Source organism: Rutilus rutilus (genome assembly GCF_951802725.1).
Source record: "Rutilus rutilus genome assembly, chromosome: 17".
NCBI classification, from domain to species: domain Eukaryota; kingdom Metazoa; phylum Chordata; class Actinopteri; order Cypriniformes; family Leuciscidae; genus Rutilus; species Rutilus rutilus.
Genome location: NC_140230.1, coordinates 18,201,088 through 18,227,870, shown reverse-complemented (window position 1 = coordinate 18,227,870; position 26,783 = coordinate 18,201,088). Strand labels below are relative to the sequence as shown.

General features: G+C 39.4%; 1 protein-coding gene across 3 annotated transcripts in view; it reads left to right on the top strand.

The window, feature by feature from the left end:
• Positions 1–26,783, top strand: part of ddr1 (discoidin domain receptor tyrosine kinase 1) — a 47,988-nt gene that overhangs the window by 4,704 nt on the left and 16,501 nt on the right. For all 3 annotated transcript variants that reach the window (XM_084385113.1, XM_084385112.1, XM_084385111.1), the window contains exons 2-7: positions 13,834–13,986; positions 16,823–16,925; positions 19,659–19,887; positions 19,981–20,128; positions 20,255–20,357; positions 24,843–25,029. In XM_084385113.1, coding sequence (XP_084241239.1) covers positions 13,890–13,986; positions 16,823–16,925; positions 19,659–19,887; positions 19,981–20,128; positions 20,255–20,357; positions 24,843–25,029 — 867 coding nt within the window. In that variant the 5' untranslated portion in view covers positions 13,834–13,889. The remainder of the gene's footprint in view (positions 1–13,833; positions 13,987–16,822; positions 16,926–19,658; positions 19,888–19,980; positions 20,129–20,254; positions 20,358–24,842; positions 25,030–26,783) is intronic.

Genomic DNA, 26,783 nt, shown 5'->3' with positions numbered 1-26,783 from the left:
AAATCATCAGTCCAGATACATCTCGTGCAATCTCTGAAGCTATAAGCTCCAGTAAAAGGTTTTGTGCGAGCACTCAGGTTGGTGTGTTTTCAGCATTTAATCAGTGCTGTTCACATTGCTGAGATTTGTGTTACGCCTTTCCGTTTGACCTGTTCGCGGCAAAAAAAAAACGTAACTTTTGGCTTTCTTGGCTTTTCACCCGTTTTGAATTACCGTATTATTAACCCTCTATTTAAAGACTGTATTCACCTTTCATTCAATTTTTTTCATTTTTCTTCATGGTCCATGAAGAAAAATCATTCATTTTTCATTTTTCTTCATGGTTCATGGTTCATTTGTTCCAAAAGAACATAACCAGTGTAGGAAAGCAAAAATAATACCATTTCTTCTGTAATATCAAAAAGGATATTAAAGGATGTAAAAATCAAAACTGAAATCTCTGTCCAAAATAATACTGTGAAGGGACATCTAAAAAAAGCAAATGAAGCACAGATTCATTTTCAGATCAAGAACATTCTGGTTGAATATCCATAACCTTAGATAAAAATAACTTACATGGGTAAAAATTGGAGGATACATTTGTTTCCACAAAGCCACTGCTTTTGGAGCAATACTGCTCATAGAGATGAATATTTTTCTTATATGAATATTATTGCATTTTTTATCTAACCAATCAATTCCACCTATCATTAAACAGGGAGTTTCATCCTTCAATGGAGAGTAGTGTACGGATAATTTAATAAGATGTAGAAGCTTAGGTGATATACCTTAAATTATCCTCAAAAACTCTATACGCAATAATATATTAATATTGTTTTCCTTAATGAATTTTTCATAACTAATCAGATTTTTTTTAAATAAAGATTATATTTTTTAACTTTGTTAAATATGGTCCTATTTTTGTACATTCAAACATATTGATTATTCCATACAATACATTTATGCGGTAAAAAAATTATGCTTAAAAGCCAATTACCATGAATCCAGTGCTTGCTTGTGAAAATTTGCTAACTTGATTGGCAATTTACTACAGATAAAGTAAATTAAAAAAAATGTAAGTAAAGATTAAAAAAAATGTAAACCACCACAATGGTCAAATAATAAGTTTGGAATAAAAAACCAGGGAGCATTTCCTCCAAGTATACAGGGTGGGCCATTTATATGGATACACCGTAATAACATGGGAATGGTTGGTGATATTAAAGTCCTGTTTGTGGCACATTAGTATATGTGAGGGGGCAAACTCCTCAAGATGGGTGGTGATATATACATATACTAATGTGCCACAAACAGGACTTTAATATCACCAACCATTCCCATGTTATTACGGTGTATCCATATAAATGGCCCACCCTGTACATTGTTTGAGCCAGTTGATTGCCATTCACATGCATGTGTTCAGGATATAGGCGCATTGTATTTCTTTACAAAGTGACTTCGCCAACTACTGGCCTGGCATGTGTAATACAGCTGTTTTAGTCGTTTTCTTTAACTAGATTCTTTGCTAATAGGCACATGTCATCAGTGTGGATGCACTTCACCACTGACTCTAGAATAGCCAGAATTGTTTGGCTGGTTGCCTGAGAACTTTTGGTTTATCACCTGTGAACAGTTAATTACTGAAACTTTCTTTTCCAAGGAATATCTGACCTCACAGATCCCTTTTCCTGATAATAAGGTAGATCAACACAGATGGTTCGGAGAAAACACATTTCTTATTTTATGAGCTCAAAGATGAGGAAACTGAATATGGTGATGTTCTCTGAATAGCAGTGCATGGGAAAATGGATTTGGCTTTCTGTTCAAATGGTCTGAGTGTATTGTGGGAACTGTCAGCTGTGAGTGTTTGATGGGGTGAGGTGAATAATCAGGCAAGTGCAGAAATGTACCTGGCGGGTCAAAGGCATATAATGTCTGCTGGCCTGGGTGAGCTTTTCATGTAGATGAGGCTTAAATCGAGGCTTTAATAATTTGGCCAACCCCAGATAATTCCCGTAAGATATTCTTTTCTCGTAAAGTGACTAACCCTTCCTGTCGTTATTCAACCTTCACTGCCTTTGTTTTCTGTCCTGCTCGTTTCACTCTTCCTCTCTCTCTGTCTCGTTTGTCATTTATCTGACTCTTTTCCTGTTCATTTAGTAAGAAATTCTGATTTCCTCTTCCTGTCAGCCGCAAATTCACAAGTTAACAGTCATCTTGGCAGGACTGCCGAAGGAATAGCTCATCCGTGCGACTGAGCCAGGGGACTGACGCACTCCTGAGTCATGATTTAGCATACAAATGATGTGTCCAAGTGTAAACACGACCCTTCATTCTTCAAAATACTGCTGCTGCCATTAATCTAAACAAGTTGTGTTCTAAATCTGAGCTTGATATAAAAAAAAAAGTAAGATTTTGTTTGAGCACAGTACCAGAAGTTTCCAGATGAAATTCATCTCCCATTCATTTCAAATGCAGTCATTTTTAACCGCGAGGAACACAAGTGTGACTATTTTTTTCAGGACCATTTAACCTTTTCGACTCATGTCCGTGATTTGTTTTGTGTTCACACAGCGAGTGCCAAAACCTTTACCAACCCAGCCAGCAATGACATGTGGGGCCCAGATGAGGGCTTCATGGGCGGCAAATGTGGGCCCCATTATGGGCTTGCACCCGGGATCCACATTGGGGCAAGCCGTGGAAGCCCAGACATACTAAAAGTGGGACCTGTAAGGGTACTGCATGGGTCTTAATTGGGCAATTCATGTCAGACCCATTTGGGCCCCACCTGCCCAAATGGGTCTAAAGTGGGCTTGCACCCGGGATCCAACCATGGCTACCCAGATGGGCTTTAAATGGGCTCTGTAAGAGTCTTATGTGGGTCCTAACTGGGCAATTCATGCCAGACCCATTTGGGCCCCACCTGCCTAAAGGGGTTTAAAGTGGGCTTACACCAGGATTCAACCGTGAATGCCCCTATGGGCTTAAAGTGGGCTCTGTAAGGATCTTATGTGGGTCCTAACTGGGCAATTCATGCAAGGCCTATCTAAGCCCAACCATGCCAAGTGGTTTAAGGAAACAATCTAAGAAAAACAAAAAATGAGGAATGAATATAAGTCCAAGATAAATACAAGACACTTGACGCTTTGAACTGCAAGAAATATATTGTTAAATTGAACAACAAAAATGATCTTTAAAAAACAATTTAAATGTCACAATGTAACAGGTACCGTAGCAACGGCACCGTGGATAACAGATTAATTCCTGTAAAACAGGAGAGAAACGAGGAGACAGTGTTATCAGTTTCGAGCTCTCTGCAGTAATTTATTTTCTGAATTTTCTTCAGCAATCACATCTCTATTGTTAAGTATCATTGTATGTTTCACATATTACATGTTCAGTGTCTTTTTAACATTACAATGAATTTTCAGTGTCCATGTCAATGCAAAATCCATATTAAAATAAACCTCTTTCCACCAAATGCATGTTCACTTACCCTTCATGCTTGTATTTTATACTATTTATCAAAATGAAATGTAAAGACAATGGTAATATTCACCAGCTTTTTTTTAGATACTTAGAATCTTCCATTCACAGTATTTGATCAGTATCATGTTAATACAGTACTGCAAAATCATGCTCAGAACTCATAAAGTGATTAAAGTGTAACTTTTAACCTCGTTTTAAACTGTAAACATTTTTGTATAAACTCATTGAGCAAAAAAACATTTCCAACAGATGGTGGGAAACTGACATACAGTGAGCTAAACATATCTGTTAACATTACAAGCTCAAAAAAATATCTTCATGTACATATATATACACGGGGAAAGTGTGTGTTGAGCTGACTTGATCTCTATGTCTCTCGACCGTTACTCTGTAGGACTTTGCCCTCTCGTTTCAACTCATTTCAAACTAAATCAAAAACAGACCCTAACGAAGCTCATTTCACTAAAAACAGTTCACTCATATCTCACATACATTTCAGCATAGATAAATGCTACTTCTGAGGTGTTTTTATACAATTACCCACCTGTAAAACAGGAGAGAAACGAGGAGACAGTGTTATCAGTTTCGAGCTCTCTGCAGTAATGAAAAACCCGCGCAACTCACGCAGCTACAGTAATTCGTCACTCTACACTGCCCCTACTGGCCTGGAGCAAACACTACACAATTCACTTTAAGTCAGGAAAATTCCCATTAAAAATAAAACAATTGGGATACTTGTTTAAAAAAAAAAAAAAAATACAATCACTTGTTTCAAATAAAAGACAATAATTGTGAATATTCTTAAAACACAAATACAACACTTTTGTAGTCGTCACAACAACATACCGGTAAACAAATCAAAAATATATTTTAATTTAAAAAAAATCTCTGAAAAAAAACATCTCTCCAAAAAATACATTAATACAAAATTATTACATCGAACAACAAACATAATCTTTAAAAAACAATTTAAATGTCACAACATACTGGTAAATAAATCAAAAATATATTTTTATATATATATTATCCCAGTTCAAACCCATGCCCACTTTGCCCATAAATGTACCATGCAGGACCCATATATGTGTTCCCAGTTCAAACCCATGGCCACTTGGCCCATAAATGTACCATGCAGGACCCATATATGTGTTCTCAGTTCAAACCCATGGCCACTTGGCCCATAAATGTACCATGCAGGACCCATATATGTGTTCCCAGTTCAAACCCATGGCCACTTGGCCCATAAATGTACCATGCAGGACCCATATATGTGTTCTCAGTTCAAACCCATGGCCACTTGGCCCATAAAAAATTCTATGCAGGACCCATATATGTGTTCCCAGTTCAAACCCATGCCCACTTGGCTCATAAAAATTATATGCAGGACCCATATATGCATTCCCAGTTCAAACCCATGCCCACTCGGCCCATAAATATGCCATTCAAGACCCATATATATGTTCCCAGATCAAACCCATGCCCACTTAGCCCATAAATATGTCATGCAAGACCCATATATGTGTTCCCAGTTCAAACCCATGCCCACTTGGCCCATAAAAATTCTATGCAGGACCCATATGTGCATTCCCAGTTCAAACCCATGCCCACTTGGCCCATAAATATGCCATTCAAGACCCATATATGTGTTCCCAGATCAAACCCATGCCCACTTGGCCCATAAATATGTCATGCAATACCCATATATGTGTTCCCAGTTCAAACCCATGCCCACTTGGCCCATAAAAGTTATATGCAGGACCCATATGTGCATTCCCAGTTCAAACCCATGCCCACTTGGCCCATAAATATGCCATTCAAGACCCATATATGTGTTCCCAGATCAAAACCATGCCCACTTGGCCCATAAATATGTCATGCAAGACCCATATATGTGTTCCCAGTTCAAACCCATGCCCACTTGGACCATACAAATTCTATGCAGGACCCATATGTGCATTCCCAGTTCAAACCCATGCCCACTTGGCCCATAAATATGCCATTCAAGACCCATATATGTGTTCCCAGATCAAACCCATGCCCACTTGGCCCATAAATATGTCATGCAAGACCCATATATGTGTTCCCAGTTCAAACCCATGCCCACTTGGCCCATGCCTGTCCCTTATGGGGCCCATGTAATCAGCTCATATGGGCTTCCTATGTGGGACTCGTACTACAAAACCTACATGGGACCCGCTGATTTCACCCAGCCAAAGCCCATGCCCACACAGTACCCATGGAACCCGTAGTTAACCCATCTGGGCCCCACGTGTCATTGCTGGCTGGGAAGTTTTGTACCAATAAAAAATTTCAGTCAAAAATTACAGGAGAACCCCAGAGGTTTAAAGGGAAAATCAAAACAATGGAGCTGAGGACGCTGAGTCTTCTCAGCACGAGCATTACTCATCGATTCTTTCTCATGCCAATGTGAACGCACACATCGTGTTAAGTCATTCTCCACAGATTTGGACAGAGTGGTTGGAAACTTTTCATCTGCCTCACTGACTCAATTCATAACAGCCTCACATATACACAAAGTAGTGAAATGTGACCATCTATGCTGTCATTTAAAACTAGTTGAACACTGTTTTACTCTATCAATGTTGTATAACAACGCTATGATGTTGTTATGGTAATGAAATAAGAGTAATGCCATATCATATCCTATACGCTTTACTAAAAATTTTAATTGGGATTTGTCAGAGACCAAATTAACCAAACTGCCAGAGGCCTAGCGGTTAGTACTCAAGGCATGTTGAACTGTGGTGTACATTCAGGAGACCCAGGTCTGAATCCAACTTGGCAAATAACAACATCAAAAAACAGTTAGAACAATTGACCTTTCGTTAAGTCCCACCCTCCTTGGTACAAGATATTTGGAGTGATTTTGGAAATATATTTCCCCTTCCGACAATCCTAGGTAAAGTCTCGATTATCTTGATGGTTCTACAGATTATTTGATCAGATTTTCCTGTGGTGTGAGGTGTTTTAAGAGTGACTGAATCTGCTCGGAAGAACGGCGGGGACACACCGATCTCGAATCGTAAACGTTGAATATTTTTGATCAGAAATCCTGTTGTGAGGGGGGAACCTCGAGGACAAACGCGTGCATGCTCTGGAGATTAAAACAATACCCAATCAGAAAGTGAGCTGACGGAAGACTCACCTCCAGCTCGTGTTGTAACATGTAAAATCCATGTTCACACCGTCTCCATGACTTCATTTAAACACCCCCCCCCCCCCCCCCCAGCAGTCCTTACACTATACGCGCCATTTCTTTTTGCCCGGTTGTCCACCATGTTTGTTTACTTTAAAATTACGTTTGATGGAGGAGATTTTGCAAGATTTCCTGTGTTCACAGTACGTACTCTGGTTATCTGTGAATTTGCGGTCTCTCACATTTTGAAAATCGAATCAGATTTTAAAAATCTTTTTGTGTGGCTCCAGCTTTACTGTTGCAACTTAAAATTTAGACAACATCTCAAAGAAATAAGCTGGAGGTTAACACATACAGCTTAAATTCTCAGTAAAATATTATTATAAAGTGGTAAAATTATTCTTGCATGAAATGGAATGAATTTTGACATTGCAAATCCTTTTTATCTGCTTTTAATGTATTTTAAAAAAAAGTAATGAAATACAACCTAGCAAAAAACATTTTACCATATTTTGGATTATTCCTATGAAACTGTATTTAAGACTATCCTAACACACGACAACCTCCATAGCAAAATCTTATTTAAGATAAGATCATTTCCATCCTGTAACTTTCTCCATTTTGACCTAACCACAAATGTCATTATCACTAATGACATTTGTGGTTATAAGATTCATAAATTAGGTCAGAATGGAGAAAGTTATTGATATTGAGATCTGACATGGTGAATCTCACAAAAACTGTTAAGAAATGTCATGTTTTACTACAAAATTGAAAGGAAAATAAATAATACACTTTCCAATATATGTATGTATATATATATATATATATATATATATATATATATATATATATATATATATATGGACAGAGAAAGAAAGAGAGATTTTCTTTAAAAAAATAAACTAATTTAGCTGTGAATTTCCTTTTTTCCCCCTGAGATATGAACCAGATATTTCTTTGCGTGGTTCACTTGTTTGGAACTTTGAAAGTGTATTTCACTTTTATTTCAAGCTTGTCCCGGCCCCTTGGGGGGGTTAAACAGTGCAGATGGAGTCATGAAGGTGAAAGTTAGCAGTGATGATCTGTTGCGTGTATTGATGATGTGACACGTACTGAAATGCTTCAAGGAGTTTGCCCTACGGTTATGTCCTAGGGTTATAGACTCTAAAACACATTTGTGAGATTTGCTTTATCAGCAGGTCTCATACTGACAGTTCTTGATGTGTGTATGAACTTGCTTCAGGCCAATCAGTTAAAACTTTGTCACGAAGGGTTTTGTTAAAAGGAGCTGAACTGACGAATTTGCTGTGTGAAACTCCCCAGAGCAGAATCACACCCAGAGTGACCTCAGCTGTGTCAACCTGAGTTATGAGCCTCATTGTTACTGTATAAGGTAGCCTATAGGGGGTTCTGATTGACTTTTGATATATGCAATGAGTCATTTGAGTGTTTAAGATCTTCATCTGTTTAAACTGAACACAGTATATAGGGGCATCATTCCAGAGCGTTTCCTATATGCCTCCCACTGGACCAGATCTGCTGAGGAGGTTGAGCTCATTCACACACTCCAGCAGGGAGACGCGAAGCTAATGCTGCTATATCGAAAATGTTTTTCTTTGCAGAACATGAAATGAGAGTTATAGGGAAAGTGAAAGATCAGATCAAACTGAACATAAAAACTTGCATTACCTTTGAGTTTACAGCTAGACTCATTTCCTGAGTTTTATATTATTCTGATGTTTTTTTTCCTTCTCATTTAGCCTACACTCAGGGTACTTTTTTGTCACTGCCAATAGCAAGCAAACCATAAATATTTCTTACAGGCAATTAAACTATATTTCACACATTTCTGTATTAATGAAAATGGGACGATTTAGCCATTTTTTTTTTTACTTTCATAGTAGTGGCAAACATCACGTCATTACATCAGTCTCAGCATTATATCAAAGGCAAGTCAGTTCATGTCGTGTTTGTAACTGCCTTGGAGTGAGGATTTAGCCATGCAAGTACAGTACAGCTCTTATCTTCAATGGGGAAATAAATCTACATAACTGTTTATCGATTAAATATCAAATCAGAAATAAAAAATAGCAACACTGAATCATAAATTTTGCTTCATAAGCTCGAATAATGCCAATAGAGGTAATGTGCATGATCATTCTAGAGTAAAAAAACACAATTAGCTCATAACTAAGGGAACGTTTACACGACAACGATATGCTTAAAACGGAGAAGTTTTTCCTTTGAGTTTTCACCGTACAGACGACAGTATTGTCAAAACGATCCCCATTCACACGGATCCGCAAAAACGACTAAAAACGCTGTATTCTGCTGCCAGGCCATTAGATGGCGATGATGAAACATGTAATACGCATGTGCATGACGTCATAGTCTTCAGAGATTTGCGTTTTTGTTGTTTACGTGGAGACCGTTTTCAAAAACTTGCACTTTGAAAACCGTTTTCAAAAGTTAGCGTTTTTAGGCATCTAAAACGCTGTTGTCGTGTAAACGAACGGGCCGCAAAAAAAGCCACATGTTAAAAACCGAAGCGCAAAAAAAGTTTTACGTGTTTAGTTTAAATTAACACAATTAATTACACTTTTAAAAAGTTTTCCTTTAACGTTCGTTTTAAATGAAGTTTTGATTGTCGTCTGGTGAGCACACTTATTTTAATATGTTGACAGCATATATAAAGTACTTGATTATAATTTTAACTGTACAATGTTATTCAATATTGCATTTAAAGTTCATATATTTTAAATGTACTAAATTGCAACGGCATTACAAATGTGTTATTACGAATATATTTAAATACATGACATGCAAATTTCAATAGAAATGGCATTTAAAGTAGGCCTATATTTAACTTTACCATATTTCTCATCACGTTTTGTTTTTGTTTAGTTTTATTTTCATTGACTTGAGTTTCCTTTGTTCTAGTTTCCCGCCAGTCTTTAGTTACCATGGACATTCATACAATCAATAGGCCTACACCTGTTCGTCATTTAGTTCGTTATCATTGTATATTTAAGTTCCTCCTTATTCAGCTCATGGTTGGGTATTGTTCGTGTGTTACACGTATCGTTTGTTCATAACCTTTGGATCTGCCTGTGTTTGTTTTATTGAATAATAAAAATACTTGTTATTTGAACCTTTTGGAATCTTAGTCTCTGTAATGTTGCTGAGGAAGACAGACGAAGACAAGGATCTAAACGCAGGGTGATTTAACAAAGTAACACAAAACAGAGAACACAGAATTCAAAGAACAAAAGAACAAAACCTTGGGAATCATAGAGAGATACAACCATTACACGTACAACAACTGACAAAGTAACAAGTGAAACACAAGGGCTATAAATACACAGGGACCAACAAGCTAAACAAGATAACAAGGGGGTGTGGCTAATTAGAAACACCTGGGAAGACTAATAAACTAGAAAACTACAAAGGACTACAAAACATGGCACAGAACAGGAAATAACAAGTCCACACAAGACAAGGGGAACACAAGACAGGAATCATGACAGAGCCCCCCCTTTAAGGAGCGGATTCCAGACGCTCCACACACAAAAATAAATAAAGGTCAAGGAGGGTGGTGGAGCAGAGGTGGAATGGGGGAGGGATGGAGGGCCAGGTCCGTGGAATGGAAGAGGACCTGGAGACTGCGGCAAGACGGGAGGCCAGGGCAAAGCAGGCAGTGCAGGCGACCAGGGCGGAGCAGGTGACCAGGGCGGAGCAGGCGATGCAGGCGACCAGGGCGGAGCAGGCAGTGCAGGAGGCCAGGGAGGAGACGACCCTTCAGGCGGCCAGGGAGGAGACGACCCTTCAGGCGGCCAGGGCGGAGACGACCCTTCAGGCGGCCAGGGCGGAGACGACCCTTCAGGCGGCCAGGGCGGAGACGACCCTTCAGGCGGCCAGGGCGGAGACGACCCTGCAAGCGACCATTGCACAGGAACAGACACCGGCTCAGGAACAGGAACAGACACCGGCTCAGGCACAGGAGCAGACACCGGCTCAGGCACAGGAACAGACACTGGCTCAGGCACAGGAACAGACACCGGCTCAGGCACAGGAACAGACACAGGCTCAGGCACAGGAACAGACACAGGCACAGGAACAGGAACAGACACAGGCTCGGCGGTGGCCATCTTGTCCGAAGACACTGGCTCGGCGGAGACCATCTTGTCCTGAGACACTGGTTCGGCGGCAGCCATCTTGTCCGAAGACACTGGCTCGGCGGAGACCATCTTGTCCTGAGACACTGGTTCGGCGGCAGCGGCCATCTTTTCCGGAGACACTGGCTCGGCGGGCGTGATGTGAACAGTCTCTGGATCGGCAGAAGTGACGTGAACAGTCTCTGGATCGGCAGAAGTGACGTGAACAGTCTCTGGATCGGCAGACGTGACGTGAACAGTCTCTGGATCGGCAGACGAGACCTGAACAGTCTCTGGATCGGCAGACGTGACGTGAACAGTCTCTGGATCGGTGGTCTCGGCGGAACGAGATTCTGGCATGGGGGCCTGGGGAATTGAGAGCGCTGAGACCAGTGAAAATCTCGGGATATCGGCTGTTCGGGCAGATGTCAGTGGCAGATCGGCCAGCTTGGACACCAGTCCTCTCCACCCTCGGACGGGTCCAGTGGACGCAATTGTGCTGGCTGATGGTGCGATCTGCGGTTGACCACGCTCCACGGCCGACGGAGCTTCGGCTGTATAGCCCCCCCCCCAAAAAAGTCTTAAGGGTGATTTAACAAAGTAACACAAAACAGAGAACACAGAACTCAAAGAACAAAAGAACAAAACCTTGGGAATCATAGAGAGATACAACCATTACACGTACAACAACTGACAAAGTAACAAGTGAAACACAAGGGCTATAAATACACAGGGACCAACAAGCTAAACAAGATAACAAGGGGGTGTGGCTAATTAGAAACACCTGGGAAGACTAATAAACTAGAAAACTACAAAGGACTACAAAACATGGCACAGAACAGGAAATAACAAGTCCACACAAGACAAGGGGAACACAAGACAGGAATCATGACAGTCGTCTTCATCGGACTAAATTCAAAGACCATAGAATTATGAAATTACATAAAGATGTCCTCAAGTTTTCCTTACGTGGGTCAAAAAGGCATTCTAAAGTTCATCTAATTGCATGAAATTTAAATGCCCAGAAACATTAGAGTCCATTTGCACTTAAGGTTTGGTCAGTCATTTATTTAGTCAGTATTTTTTTTTATTTGATAAGGTCACAGTTTTGTTTTTAAAGTTTGACTTGAATGACGTAATGTTGCAGCTTAATAATAAAGTTACCAGCCAACTGGTGACTAACTATTTTGTTTTCTTGCCAAAGTCACTTTTCTATTCGAATTGGCGCTAATTTTGGACTAGAGTCTCTGTGTTTTGTTCTCTCTCTCGCTCTCAATCATTTGGATTCGGTTAATTAAAATTGTTGATGGGTTGCTAAGGTTACGCAACAGCGATTGCACTTATTGTCAACAGACGTGAGAGGATTCACAATGCCAACTGTAATAAACTCAAACTTGGGTTACAATAGCGAATTATTTGGCACACAAACTGATATCTCTCTCCCCCTTTCTTTCTGTTTTCCCTGGATTTGGAAACACTTGCAGTCTGTGTGTGTTGGCCACCGCCTGTCTCAAGCTCAGGACAGCTGCACTGGCTGCTGCGGACACACACACACACACACACACACACACACACACACACACACACACACACACACAGTTGTATGTTGAATATGACATGCACACACTAACGCACAGTCCATTAAGCTTGGGTCTATTACACGCATGCCTTGTCTACACCTCTTTTCCACACCTCCTTTCAGATTCTCCTACTCTCTTTGTCCTTGTGTCTGCACAGCTGTGCATCAGCTGTCTGTCTCTCACAGACCCCAGAAGCAGCGCTGTCACTCCGCACGGGGACAGCTGCCACCTCACACACACACACTCACAGAGACCCCTCATTCCATGGATTTGTAGGACGCGCCGCTGTGAAAAACACATATACAAACACAAATCGCATTCACTGAGACCATGTTGTTATGGAGATGAAATAACTGTAATGCCAGATGATGCTGGAATAACAGCATGAGTGTGTGAAAAAACTGTATGTACACTAAAATGTTTTTTAAAGAAGACTTATGCTCTCCAAGGCTGCATTTAATTGATCAAAAATACAGTGAGAACAGCAATATTGTTACTTTTTTCTATTTTATTATATTTTAAAATGTAATTTATTCCTGTGATGACAAAGCTGAATTTTCAGCATCATTACTCCAGTCTTCAGGGTCACATGATCCTTCAAAAATCATTCTAATATGATGATTTGCTGATTTCTTATTATTATCAACGTTGAAAACAGTTGTGCTGCTTAATATTTTGTAGTAATATTTTGGGGGGATTCTTTAATGAATAGAAAGTCCTAAAGAACAACATTTATTTGAAATAGAAATCTTTTCTTAACATTATAAATTACTTAACTGTCATTTTTGATCACTTTGATGCATCCTTTAATGCAGTATTAATTTCTTTAAAAAAAACTACTTTACTGGCCGCAAACTTAGGAACGGTAGTGTATACATAAAGTTGAGCTGTGTTGCCCTTGCAGGAGACGCAAGTTAGATTTTTTTTTCCTGTATTGGATTTGTCAGTTAAAATTTCTTTTTTTGTTTGTTGTTGTTGTTGGTGCTGGTGGTGGTAGTGGTTTTTAAATGTACCAAAAGAATCTTTAAATGCAAACTCAAATCCCATACTCACAGAGAAGGGGTGATGTTAATGGAAAAGATGGTGTGCTGTGTAATTTCTTTTTCTACATGTGGCTTTTGGAATGACAGTATGTTGTTTTTGGGAGAGTTTCTAAGACTTGATGGACCACCAGTGTAAATGAAGTGATATCAAGTGCTTAAAATCCAACAGACTTCATCAAGTGTAGATCAGTGGAGATTCCCCTCATTACACGCTATGACATCATAACTGACTGAGATCAAATTTCACCCCGAATCAATTAGTAGTCATGACAGCACATTTCCACCAAAACAGAACCAATTAGAACAACATCTTTAAAAAAAAACATAGCTCAGAATTACGCAAGTTTTCCAGCCAGGTATTCCTATTATTAAATAATATGAATAAAAACGTAATGTAATAATTTTCTCTCCCTTTCTCTCGTCCTCAGGTATGTCTGTTGAAGATAGTTCAACTCTGGACAGGTAACCAGGTGTCACTGTTGCAATGGCAACACAGATGCTGTCGTTGTTGCCTGCCCTCCTCATTGTCCTCCTTGTTTCCTGGACAGCAGCACAGGACTTGGATTGGCATTTTGACTCCGGTAAGAATGCTCTTAGTTGTCATAAATCACAGCTAATGTGAGAAACACCCATTCTCAGTTTATTGAACTGTGGTTTTGTGGTCAGACCGTTCAGACCCTGAGGATGTGTGGATCCTCACAAAGTCCTAAAGTCAAATTTCCTATAATCAGTCTTCTCTTGTGTCTTTATTCTCTTCTAGTCCACAGTCTTCATCTTTTCTGTTTGTTGGGGTTTCTAATGTGCTTTTAATGCCTATGAAATGTCATTAAAAGCCATTATATTCAAGCCCAGTCTCTGAATGAAGGCATATGATCCATGTGTATGGGCTGCAGTGTTTTTCTCCATGACCAATTACTGATAGTTAATCAAATAATAAGCTGGAACGTCTGCATGTACAGCTTGCCAGAGACTGAGAGAGAGAGAAGGAGGGGTGAGGCAAGGAGAGATAGTGGGGGGAATTCACTTAAATGTAATGAATACTGATAGAGTAGTTTTTTTGCATTCACTACATGCGTTTATGCACCATTATTACCATTTTTTTCTAACATTTTTCACACACACCCTCTTTCAGACGCCCTGCTTAAGTGAATTTGCCCCAGCGCAACTATTATTTTTAGTGAGAACAATGTGTTTTCTCAGGAGAGAGAGATGAACGTGGAGGTGCAAATAGATCAGGAGCAGAAAATGACTGTATTCGTGTCACCAAGACCGGCGTTCAGTGTCGAAGCTAGAGAGCATCTGCGTATAATTTTAAATGACTGTAAAGCACAGCTTTATATTATATAAGCACAGCTCATCTGCTCTATATTAGCTAGAGATGTGTGATAGACAGACCAAGAGTCATGGAGAGAGTTTGGAAGAGAGAAAGCATTTTATTGGCAGCAGGTTGATGATGTAATGAAACGGGCACCTGTCCACTGTATGTGTGTGCGCGTGTGTGTGTGTGTGTGCGTGTGAGGGTCTCGCTGGCTGGGCAGGGTTTGTTTTCCAGCCTCTGCATTCTTATCTCATGACTCACTTTATAGCAACTGAGTACGTCCCCCCCAAAACCTCACCCATCACCCCCAGCTTCAACACTCACACTGACAGGCACACCCTCTAAACTGACACACAGGCAGGACTGACATGTGATCCGTGCGGATGATTTCAACACTGTGTTTGTGCCAGAATATTTCTCTACTGTCCTCATTTCATCTCTTTATTTCTTTTTGTCTGCGACCTGCACTACATCTGTGAGGCATTGCTGAAGCAATTCCAACAATGCAGCAATGCTGCTTTGGTATTTTTGCGAGAATTTGACATTGTGCCGTGTATGGGACTTCATTTACCTATTACTGTAAGGACAAAATGCCCCAAGGATTTAGAAAATTCTGATAAAAAAAAAAGTTAGCATGTTAAAACAAGTTTTGCACACTGAAATTCCTAGTGAAGCCCCCATTTTATTAGTGAATGTTGGAGAAAGAACCTCTTTATTTTTTATTCGTTTTAATTTATTCAAAAATTAAACTCAGAATGGAACATTTAACAAAACCAAAGTTGTCTGTATTTTTTTTCTCATGACATATCACCCATACATGGGACACTGTCATTCATAAACAATGTTAAACAAAAGCCTATAGTTATTATTTTTTCCTTCCTAAAAAGGAACTGAATTGTTAACTACAAAATACTACAGTACTTTAATTGAATTTAAATATTTTAATCCATTAACTCATATCAGGGGAGTTTCAAACTGTTTGATGACAGGGACCCCAAAACATGATGGAACCCCCTCCTAAGATATAGTGGAAAATTGCAATTCAATAATATTGTAAGGGTCCTATACTCTGTGACTACATGTCAGAAATAATACAAATATTGTTATATTTTATTTATGTCTTAGTTTAGCATGTTAGCTTTGTGTAAAATATTAACATTTTGCAAAATCTGTTTTCTTTCAAATTTCTAGTTGGACCCTCAAGCATTTCGTTTTGGAATCCCCAGTTTGAAACCTTCTCAGCTCTGACACAATTTATTTGATTTGATTGATTGATTGATTGATTGATTGATTGATTGATTGCCTTTTTCTTTAGTTGATCAGGGTAGGTTTTTGGAGTGATTTAGTCTGTGATGATTATTATCTTTATAAAAAAAATAAGAGTAGGAGTGCATGGCATTTCCTTGGCATTAGGTTAAAAAAAAAGCTTGGTAAATATCAGTTTTATTTTAGTATTAGTAATAGTATTTAGTAAAAGTTGTACTATTATGTATATTTAAATGATACTAAATAATTACTGTTACTAAACAGGCAGTATAGGTGAATTGGAGATGCTAAATTGTGCTGTGCGCGTGTGTGCGTGTGTGTGCGTGTGTCTCAAGACCTGTCGATCTACAACGGAAGATTCATGAACAGTCTCTCGCGTATGGCAAGAGATGGCCCATAGAATCACCAAAAGTCAGATACAACTGAAATGGTTAATGATTAAATGAATATATTATTATAGAATTTATTCATATTTTGAAATGGCTTGTATTTTTTGATGTTCATTTTTCATTTTAGTTTTAGTAATTTTGTTATGTGTTTTTGATTTTTGATTTATTTATATATTTTATATATATATATATATTATACAGTATATTTATATATATATATATCAGTTTTAGTATTTTTAGTACTTCACTTTGCAACATTTCAATTTTTTCCATCTAATATTTAGATTAGATTTTATTTTATTTTCAGCTTTATTTCAATTAACAAAAAGTTTCAGTTAACAATAACAACACCGCTCAGAATAAGTGTTCTGTCACCATCCTGACTCTTCATGATGAGTTTGTGTTCAGGGTGCCTGTCTGAAGTGTTTCTTGTGCATCACACAGCTAAGTGTCGCTATGCTCTGGGGATGGAAGACGGCACCATACCCGACTCTGACATCACCGCATCCAGCGCCTGGTCTGACTCGACCGAGGCTAAACACGGCAGGTGAGCACGAGCACATGATTTCATTTCACACATCTTTTACTCGCTGCATGCATGATAAAATATTCTCACTCTCATTTTGTGTTTGTGTGATTTGTGGTTGGTTGTTTGTGTTCGTGGGCTCTGTGAGGCTCATGAGAGGACGTGATTAGGTTACATGAGATGTCAGTAATGGAGCGTGTCCTGATATAGAGCATTAGGTAATGACATTACAGCACTGTCTGTCTGGACGAAACTCACATGCTGCTGAATACAGGCCAGTTTCTCACACACACACACACACACACACACACACACACACACACACACACACACACACACACACACACACACACACACACACACACACACACAGTAGTAGATGCAACACACACATACACATATTCTATCCCCTTACACAAACCCTATCCCTAAACCTAACCATCACAGAAAACTTTCAGCATTTTTACATTTTCAGAAAAACATCATAACATTTATTAGCTATTTGCCTCATGGGGAGCCAAAAATGTCCCCAGAAGAACAAGGATTTCAGATATTGCCATCTTTGTGGGGACATTTTGTCCCCATAATTTAGGGTTTACCTGAACCACACACAACAAACACAAAAACAGCCAAAAAACAAGCTCACCATAGGGTGTATCACCATCCCATCCTGAAATGTGTGTGTGTGCGTGCTTGTTTTTCTATCCCGGTGTGGACTTCAACTTGAATGCACACTGACTCATGGGGACTTGTGTCACTGTGGGGACCTAAATTGAGGTCCCCATGCTTATAAACCATACAGAATGAGTTTTTTTGAAAATGTAAAAATGCAGAAAGTTTTCTGTGATGGGTAGGTTTAGAGGTAGGGTTAGTGTAAGGGGATAGAATACAGTTTTTTACAGTATAAAAACCATTACGTCTATGGAGAGTCCCCACAAAGATAGTGAACCAGACGTGTGTGTGTGTGTGTGTGTGCATGTGTGTGTGTGTGTGCGTGTTTCTGTCTTTTGGCAACACGCAGATCATGTGGTTGTTATTAAGTCCACATTCTGTTTAAGACAGCAGGGGGATTTTGAACGGAGGGGAGAGGAGCTTACAGGAAAAATGACGCAAGGGAGAGGGGGATATAGCCTTTAACGGGGAATAAAGGGGAAAGAGGGTTTAGAGGAATGATGGAGTGCTGAGAGGTGCTGAAGATGGGATTTATGATGGAGATACAGTGGTTTAGGGATGTGTGTGATGTTTGTAAATTTGGGAGGGTTCTCACACACATGACCTCTGAGAGAAACAGCTGTCTGACAGCATGCTGAAGACCAAAAGATACAGTGAGAAAAAGACAGAATGAAGAGGGGCTGCAACTAGCAAGTATTTTGATAATTTATTAATCTGTTGATTATTCCTCCAATTACTTAATTTCAGTTTAATTTAAAGTTATTCCAGATCTGGTAAAAATAGTACATAAACCATTGGTTTTCAACAGGCTTTAACAGTTTATAACTAAATAAGTACTTTTTATTTCTGGAAGCTGACTGTTGTGCTCGTATATAAAAAACAACCCAAAACTCCGATTAAATTATCAAAGTATAAACAATATTACAGAAAAAACAAACTCTGTTAACTGGAATATTCTGCAGGAACAAACCTTATTTGCAGCTTTGTTGTACTTGCGATTTCTGAAACTGGGTCTGGACTGATAATTTTACATGACAGTAGTTTAACAGTCCCTTCACATTTAAGTGTCCTATTCGTTGTCAGAATAACATTTCAGTGAATTAGACTACATTTTGTTTTTGAAAGGGTCTGTGAGACTGATTCATGTGTCTTTATAGCTCTGAGGTCATGGTGAAGATTCATAGGACAATCAGAAATGTCTCAGACTGGTCTCAGTTTCTCGATCTCAACTGTGTCTCAATGAGGTCTCAGTGAGGTGACAATATCCACACTTCACTGGAATATCTTATTTCAGGTGCAGTTCTCTTTGTGTTTGAGTGTTTGTGGTCTCGGCTGTCTGTCATCAGTGTCTCGTCACCTATGTGATAACAGTAGCTGAATGCAGAGGCATTCAGAGTTGTTCTTTCTATTATGAGTGAGTGAAGTTTAGTCTGTACTGATAATGAGCCAGTGGATCGCTCAGGCCATTACGTGTGTCTGTGAGTGAAGAAAGTGTGCTAGGAAGTTTAAAAGAGAAAACAGCTTAAATGTCACATGTGTGTGTGTTAGCCTCATTAGCCTACGTTTTTTTGCCAGGAAATGGCAAATTGTGATTTTATTGGTATTGTTTTGTTTTGTTTTAGAGATTCGTTTGACGAAAAGAAAAAATGAGAAGAAGAAAAAAATCAGCTATTAAAACCTGTATTATCTGAATATTTGCATTGTGCTGTTATTTTCAAGTATTTAAAGCAACATGCCAAATTCTCATTACTGTAACACTGAAAAAGTTTACATATACTCCCTGAATTTCATTTAAAAATGAGTTTTGTAATACAGTGAAAGAATCAGTAAAGAGAATCATCGTCATAATGTCACAATGCTAAAAAGAATAGTTAAAATTTTGTTAAAGTATGTTTGTTTTGTGTGTGCTTTCATGAGATTCACACATTTAAAAGTATGAAATATAATTGTACATTTTTAATTCATGTAATATCTCTAAACATAAAAAATGTCTCTCTGTAAAAACTCAAACTAAAAAAAAGAGCACCAAGGCTCTAACATGTCGAGCATGTACATAATACTTGTGTTTGTCTCCTGTCCCAGGTTGAGTACTGGAGAGGGGGACGGGGCGTGGTGTCCGGCTGGTCCGGTGTTTCCCAGCGGCTCAGAGTACCTGCAGGTGGACCTGCACAAGCTTTATTTCCTGTCTCTGGTGGGCACGCAGGGACGCCACGCAGACGGGCTGGGGAGGGAGTTTGCGCGTAGTTACCGGCTGCATTACTCTCGTGATGGACGACAGTGGATGACTTGGAAGGACCGCTGGGGACAGGAGGTTTCTAACCCTTATGTGAACTATCACAACAAACTTCTGTCAACAGAATTTAGATCTTTTGTATGTTACAGTTCTATGTTGTTTTTGTCTCAGGTGGTGTCAGGGAATGAGAACACATATGATGTGGTCCTGAAGGACCTGGGTCCGCCCATCATAGCACGCATGGTGCGCTTCTACCCACTGGCGGACCGTGTGATGAGCGTGTGTTTAAGAGTTGAACTCTATGGTTGTGTCTGGAAAGGTGAGTCTCACACGTGACAAGCAATCCATCATCCTGATCACACACTCATCTACATTACATTCACTGCAGGCATTTTCTGCAATGGAATGGTGTTTCCCATTGAGTGATGTGCTTCTTCTCTGTTAGACGGACTGAAGGCGTACACCGCTCCTGTGGGTCATGCGATGAACCTGTCAGGCTCGCCTGTCTACCTTAATGACTCCATCTATGATGGCAGTAAAGAGGCAGGGTAATACACACACACAACTTTTTTCTTCAAATTGAATTTTTTTAAGAACGTAATTTCATACTCACTGCTAGTTTTCCATGTCTGCATGAAAATACTACATGTGTGCTACACATATTAGTAACTAAAATGATGTTGAAACCACCGAATTGCATTTTAAAGGTGCAGTGAGCGATTTCTGAGAAACGCTGTTGCAAGTGGACCGAGCACCACAACACACTTCAGCCAATCAGCAGTAGGGGGCGTATACACTGAGCGTATACACTGATAGTGAGCAAGAGGGAGATTTGAAGAAAGACTGTAGAAAGAGCTGAGAGACTTTATTAGAAACTAATATTAGAATATTAGAAAAGCTTTCCAGCGCTGGAGAGACCTGGGGCCTGTACCATGAAGGTAGCTGAACAAACTCGGGGTTACAGGATTGGTTTTGAGTTGACAAATCCAAACCGATGCGATCAGGCTTTATTGGTACCATGATGCTGATCATCAACTTTCTCTGTCAACTCAGGCTTTGATCTTTAAGCTATGATTACTCCACGCGCGCGTGCACATAAAAGAGTGACGTCGACACTGAACAGCCAATCGCGGGTAGTAGAGCGAGAGCGTTATATTTTTCCGCGGAGGAGCAAGAGATAATTATTCAGAATTACGATGAATTTAAATATGTATTTCAAGCTCGAAACAATACGGTCTCTGCCAAAGCAAGAGAAGACTGTTGGAGAAAGATTGCTGATTGTTAATGTGTAAGTTAAACAAATACGTTCTATATTTATGTAAAATTATGTATATGTATGTGTAGCCTATATGTTTACTACACCCTATAGCCTATTTGTATAATATATAAAAAATGTACATGTATGTACTAAGAAAGATTAATATTCCTTGATTTTTAGATGCAACCCCAACTCCAAATGTTCTTGGCAGCAGATAAAGACAAAATATAAAAATAATAATTCAAAGTGGTGAGTATTTACCACAACCTTTTATTACTTTTGTGAACATTTTATCACAAACACTTGTTTGCAGCAAACAGAAATAAAGAGTTAAATTCAGAAAACCAGAATACACTGTGGCGGAGGAGTTGGCTCTTAGTAGGCAATAAGGGGCGGCCGATTATGGATGGGATTACAGGTGCTGTACAATCTGACCCTGGTGCTGGCTCCTCTAAGCAAGGAACACTGGGTACGTGTGCAATACATTACTACTTTTAAGTTGTAAATATGGCTGACTGTATGTTCTGCAGTAGAGAGAAATGTGTCCCTGTTGAAGCCAGCACACACACACACAGTCTCCCACACAGAGGTCAGTATGCAGCAGACAGAACACCAGAAACATAACCTGCTTTACAACAGTTATGCTTTACATTGGCCTATTTTTATTTATTAGGGTGGAGGAAATTAAGACACTCTGTCTGTGTGTTCTCAGACAGTTGCTGATGTGAATGCACTGGGCTTTTTATTATGGCAAACATTTGAATGTGTGGCATAAAAAAGGGACGGGCACTTACACATCTTTTATTGTAGGATTTTTCACAACCTGCCCCAGAAACTGAGGCCTCTACCTCAATGGGCTTCAGAAGAAATGTGTAAGGATTTAAAACCCTTGACATAAATTACAGTCAGTCCTGTGTTTGTAGGAAGTCAAGGAACTTTTTGTGATTTGATGAGCCTCCAGAAAACTTGTAATGATCATGTTTGTGGAGGAATTATGTTTCAGGTGGAAACAGACTCAGTCAGGGCCCTGTAAAAAATGAGTCTTGAACTAGACTGCACACTAAAGGAGTCCTGAACTAGACTGTTCACTAAAGGAGTCTTGAACTAGACTGTTCACTAGGAGCTGACTGTGAGCTGAGAAAAAAAAAAATGGAGATCAAACAGCTGAATAATACTGATCTCAGTATGTGAACTTATTTAATCAAGTAACACTTTAGTATTAATATTTATTAATGAAACTTTCTCTTGCTTTCTTTCTCCCTCTCATCCCACAAAACCAATAAAACAGTTTGAGACTTATCTGCAGTTTCATTGTGCTTTTATTAAATGTAATATTGTATGGTGATTGCATCTACATCTGCACCAGCTGAGTGGTCAAGTGTGATCGGGTCAGTTTCATCGGGGAGAAGCTGGTTTTGTGGTGGTTCTCGCTCTGTTCTACTGGTGGCTATAATGTGCAGAATGGCACATGCATGCAGCCACTATCTCTGATGCCCGCTCTGGTGACTCTTAAGGGCTGAACACAGTTGAAACGTGCCTTTAGGATGCCAAAGGTCATCTCGATCTTCACTCTGGTTTTACTGAGGGCCACATTGAAGCGGTGCTGTGGCCCTGTCTGAGGTCAGGGGGTTATTGTGTAGGTTTTTCTATCTCAGTTCAAATTAAGTGTTTTTTACTGTACCACATTTAACTTGCTTTCCTCAAAGCACTGACACAACACAGACTCATGGAAAATTCGTGAGTCAAGAACTGGAGCCAGGCCATTTAGCATCCAAACTTATGATCATACGTTCATGACCACAAGTCATCAGCAGATGAAATGTTTAGTAGATCATTTTTATATCTGTTAATGTTGCTAATTTAAAGATTCATCTCACAGAAAATAATCATCTCACAAATTCACATCTCTACCTGAAGTGATAGGATTTCCTATTAACATCTGCCTCATGTTCTCTTAGAGCAGTGGAGACTGGAGCAATAGACTATTGGGAATCCTATCATAAGATTAACAGAATAATAATAAAGATTTAAAATAATTCTTAACATGTATTATATTGTATAGTACATTTGTGAAATGTGCTTTTTGAAGAAAAAAAAAAGTGTTCATGTGATGTCACCCTATCAATATATCTTACCGGCAATTTTATAAAAGCCCTCTTTTATGGACATAGTCGATAAATGTCCGGGGAACAATATTAATGAAACTATTCAGGTTCGACAAACCGTGTTTTCCCCCAGCTTCTGTGCATCACCCACCGTGCAAGTATGTACCACTTGCAAAAAAACACAAACGCAATACCATTTGCGGTACAGTAAGTGCATGAATTCGACGTGTTAAATAATTTATGTGCGGCTCAAGAAGTTCGCAAAATAAGACATTCCTTCCGCGGAAAAGCTGTATCTTTCATACAAGTAACTATCAGGAAAGGCAAGGGGATTTTGTCAGGCTAAAAACTCTTTCTTTACAAAGTGCTCGTCTAACAATTTGCGCTGAGATGTCCACCGGATTTGGAAGAAAAGGTGAAGTCATTGCAACAAACACTTGGAATAAGTTACGTCACCTATATGTTTCTTTGCTCTCAGCTGATTGGTCAAACTTCAGTCTGAGATCTCGAATCCAGATCATAACCTGCCCCGGAGCAGGTTAGCCGTGCAGCGTAAGATACCATGGCAACGAACACCGATTAAAGCCGAGCTACTTTCATAGTACCTAAAACCCAGGGTTGGCGGAAACTAAGCTGAAACATAGCCGGCTAGCCACCTAATCCGGCTTCATGGTACAGGCCCCAGAAGGCCTGAAAACCAATGCAGAGGTTGCGTTGATTCTGCTACATACGCGGGTAACATTGATTTTGCTATGTTTTACAGAAACATAAACTTTCTTTTTTGTTCATTCGTCATCTTTTTCTTTTTTTCTTTATCAGCTTTATTTTTCTCAAAGCATTATTTTGCTTTGCTTCAGCTATGATACAAAGTCATCATCCACTCTTGCATTGCGTGTTTGTGTATTTTGGGGGCGGAGAAATTAAGGGAGGGGTGTGTTTGTTTGGGTTAATGATCTCAAATATCAACAGTGTTTCTCAGAAACCGCTTATTGCACCTTTAAAATCATTTCATCATCAGTTCTCTCTCAGCAAACAACAATCTAGTAGGTTTAAGTAAGGATGGGTATTGTAAAATTCACCTGGGAATGAATGAATGAATGAATGAATGAATGAATGAATGAAAAGTGGTTAGACTACACTGGTTGCTTGTATGTTTTTGATTTGCTCAGAGTTGTTTGGATTCAAGACTACACAAGTTTAGAACTGTAGAAGAATGCACATTCTAATATCGATAACGAAACAAGACATTTGAGTCAAATATTGTAAAGAAAACCACGCACAAAGAACCGTTTCTCTGTTCCCAACCCTAGTTTCATGCTGTGTGTCAAAAACAATCAGTTGAGAACTTGCTGAGTTAACCTTCTCAATTCTCACCTGGTCCTGTCGTACTTAATTTTCTGTGAGATATGTAAGTCCAGACCCCTTTTTCATGTATATATGTGTATCTGTCAGGTGGGGTTGATGGATATTGTGTAGAAACATTCCCAGATGTGTTTTAATGGAGCAGAGATGTTTGCAATAGCTAAGCTAACGTTTGACACTAGCCAGATGTGTGTGTGTGTGCATGGGAAATTCCAACATGTATGTGAGTACATACATCTGTGTGTATGTGTGTGCAAATGGCTAATGCTACAGACTTCACATCTGTAATGTCTCTCTCTTCTCCGTAGGATGATGTTCGGAGGATTGGGCCAGTTGTGTGATGGTGTTTTAGGTGGGAATGATTTCATGGAGAGTAAAGAGCTGAGAGTGTGGCCAGGATATGATTATGTGGGCTGGAATCGTGATTCCTTGGACCAGCCCACTGTTGACATTGAGTTTCACTTTGAGAAAACACGGGTCTTTCACACCATGCAGGTTAGTATGTATGCGAACAGCCCAAAATATGTTTGGTCACACTTAAAATGTCTTAATGTCATTGCTTTAGATACAAAAAAATCACAGCAAATGAGACTAGAAGGAAAATGAACTAGTTCTTTCCAAACCTGTATGACTTTCTTTCTTCTGCGGAACACAAAAGAATGGTTTTAGTTCGTACAATGAAAGTCAGTGGGGGTCAAAATAACATTGGACTCACTCACTGACACTGGACAAAACAAAAAAATGTCAAAATATCTTCTTTTGTGTTCTGCAGAAGAAAGAAAGTCATAGAGATTTGGAACAACATGAGGGTAAGTAACTGATCTGCTGTTTATCAACTCAAACTACCCACTATGCTAGATGGCAAAAGCTATCCCAGAATTCATCTCAGTCAGTTAGTAGGGCAGTAATGAAGCTCTGTCTCGTAAATCACCCTCAGGAGTCTGTCATTATCCTTCAACCCTTTAATGAACATTTGATTTGTTTTTATTTGTCTTTTTGCCTGTGGCTTTGCATTTGTGGTTGTGTGATTCTGAGAGGCATCCGAGTGTTTTGTTTTCCAACAACATCACGTAATTAATTCTGTTATTTGTTTGTTTCATGTATTGTCACTTTTTTTTAAGGGTCTTTCTGGCCAGGAATGCTGATTTGTTTGTACCACTTCTGACTTCATTCCTTTATCTCTGACATAGCACAATTCATAAATGCCATCATTATCCCATGTTGCCTTGTTTTTCTTGCGGCTTCCCACTGTTTCAAAAACATCCGCTCATTCTCGCTTCCTTTAAATCTCGCAGCAAATTCCCAAAAGAGACATGAGAAATAGGACCAGAGGCTCCATTAAAACAATTCCCATAACAACAAGCACTTGTTCACGTGCCTTTGTGAGGTGATTTATGTCGCCTCCCTTTGCTCGCTCTCCCAGACCTTTGTTTAGAGTATTTCCATCTGTATTCCTGCAGTTTCAGAATACCGCCAGCCTCACCGGCAGTTTTCCTCTACAAATCATTACCCCCCCTCCCCCACATTGGTTCAGGTACTCCAATGCAAAGTTTGTCACACACTGGAAAAAAAAATGATGTAGGATTTACTTTAAAACAGTTTTCTTTCCGAATTTGCCAGTAAATTTCACAAATAATTGCACAGAAATTGCAGGAGACGCATTGAATCAAACATGAAATTATAGTAGAAAGACTGAAATAGTATCAGTCTTTAGTATCAGTAGTTTTAGTATTTAGTATTTTATGTACAACAAAATATTTTTACAGTGCAATCCATCAAAGAGGATATGAATATAAATCTATTACTTGAGGATATACAAACTGTGTGTGTGTGTGTGTGTGTGTGTGTGTGTGTGTGTGTGTGTGTGTGTGTGTGTGTGTGTGTGTGTGTGTGTGTGTGTGTTTGTGATGTATGAGGTGTCACCATGATGGCTTCGGCTACACTTTAACCTTCGCTGTTGTGCTGGTTTGTTTTGAAACATGTTTCATGTGTCGGTGAGCGTTTGCACACATGTGCGCAGTTAGACGTTGACCTAACAGCACCATTAATGTCTAACCTGTCACATTATATATGTTCTTGCCCTCCACCTTTCATTCGCTCCCTGTTTATTTTCTTTTTCTCCTCTTCTCCCATTTGTGGAGTAATAACATCCGTTTACTTCTCCCTGATGCCCTTTATTTCCACTGCTCCTTATTTTTGTTCCCGGTAGTCTTGTAGTGTCTTATTGCAGATTGTTGTTTTTGAATTTC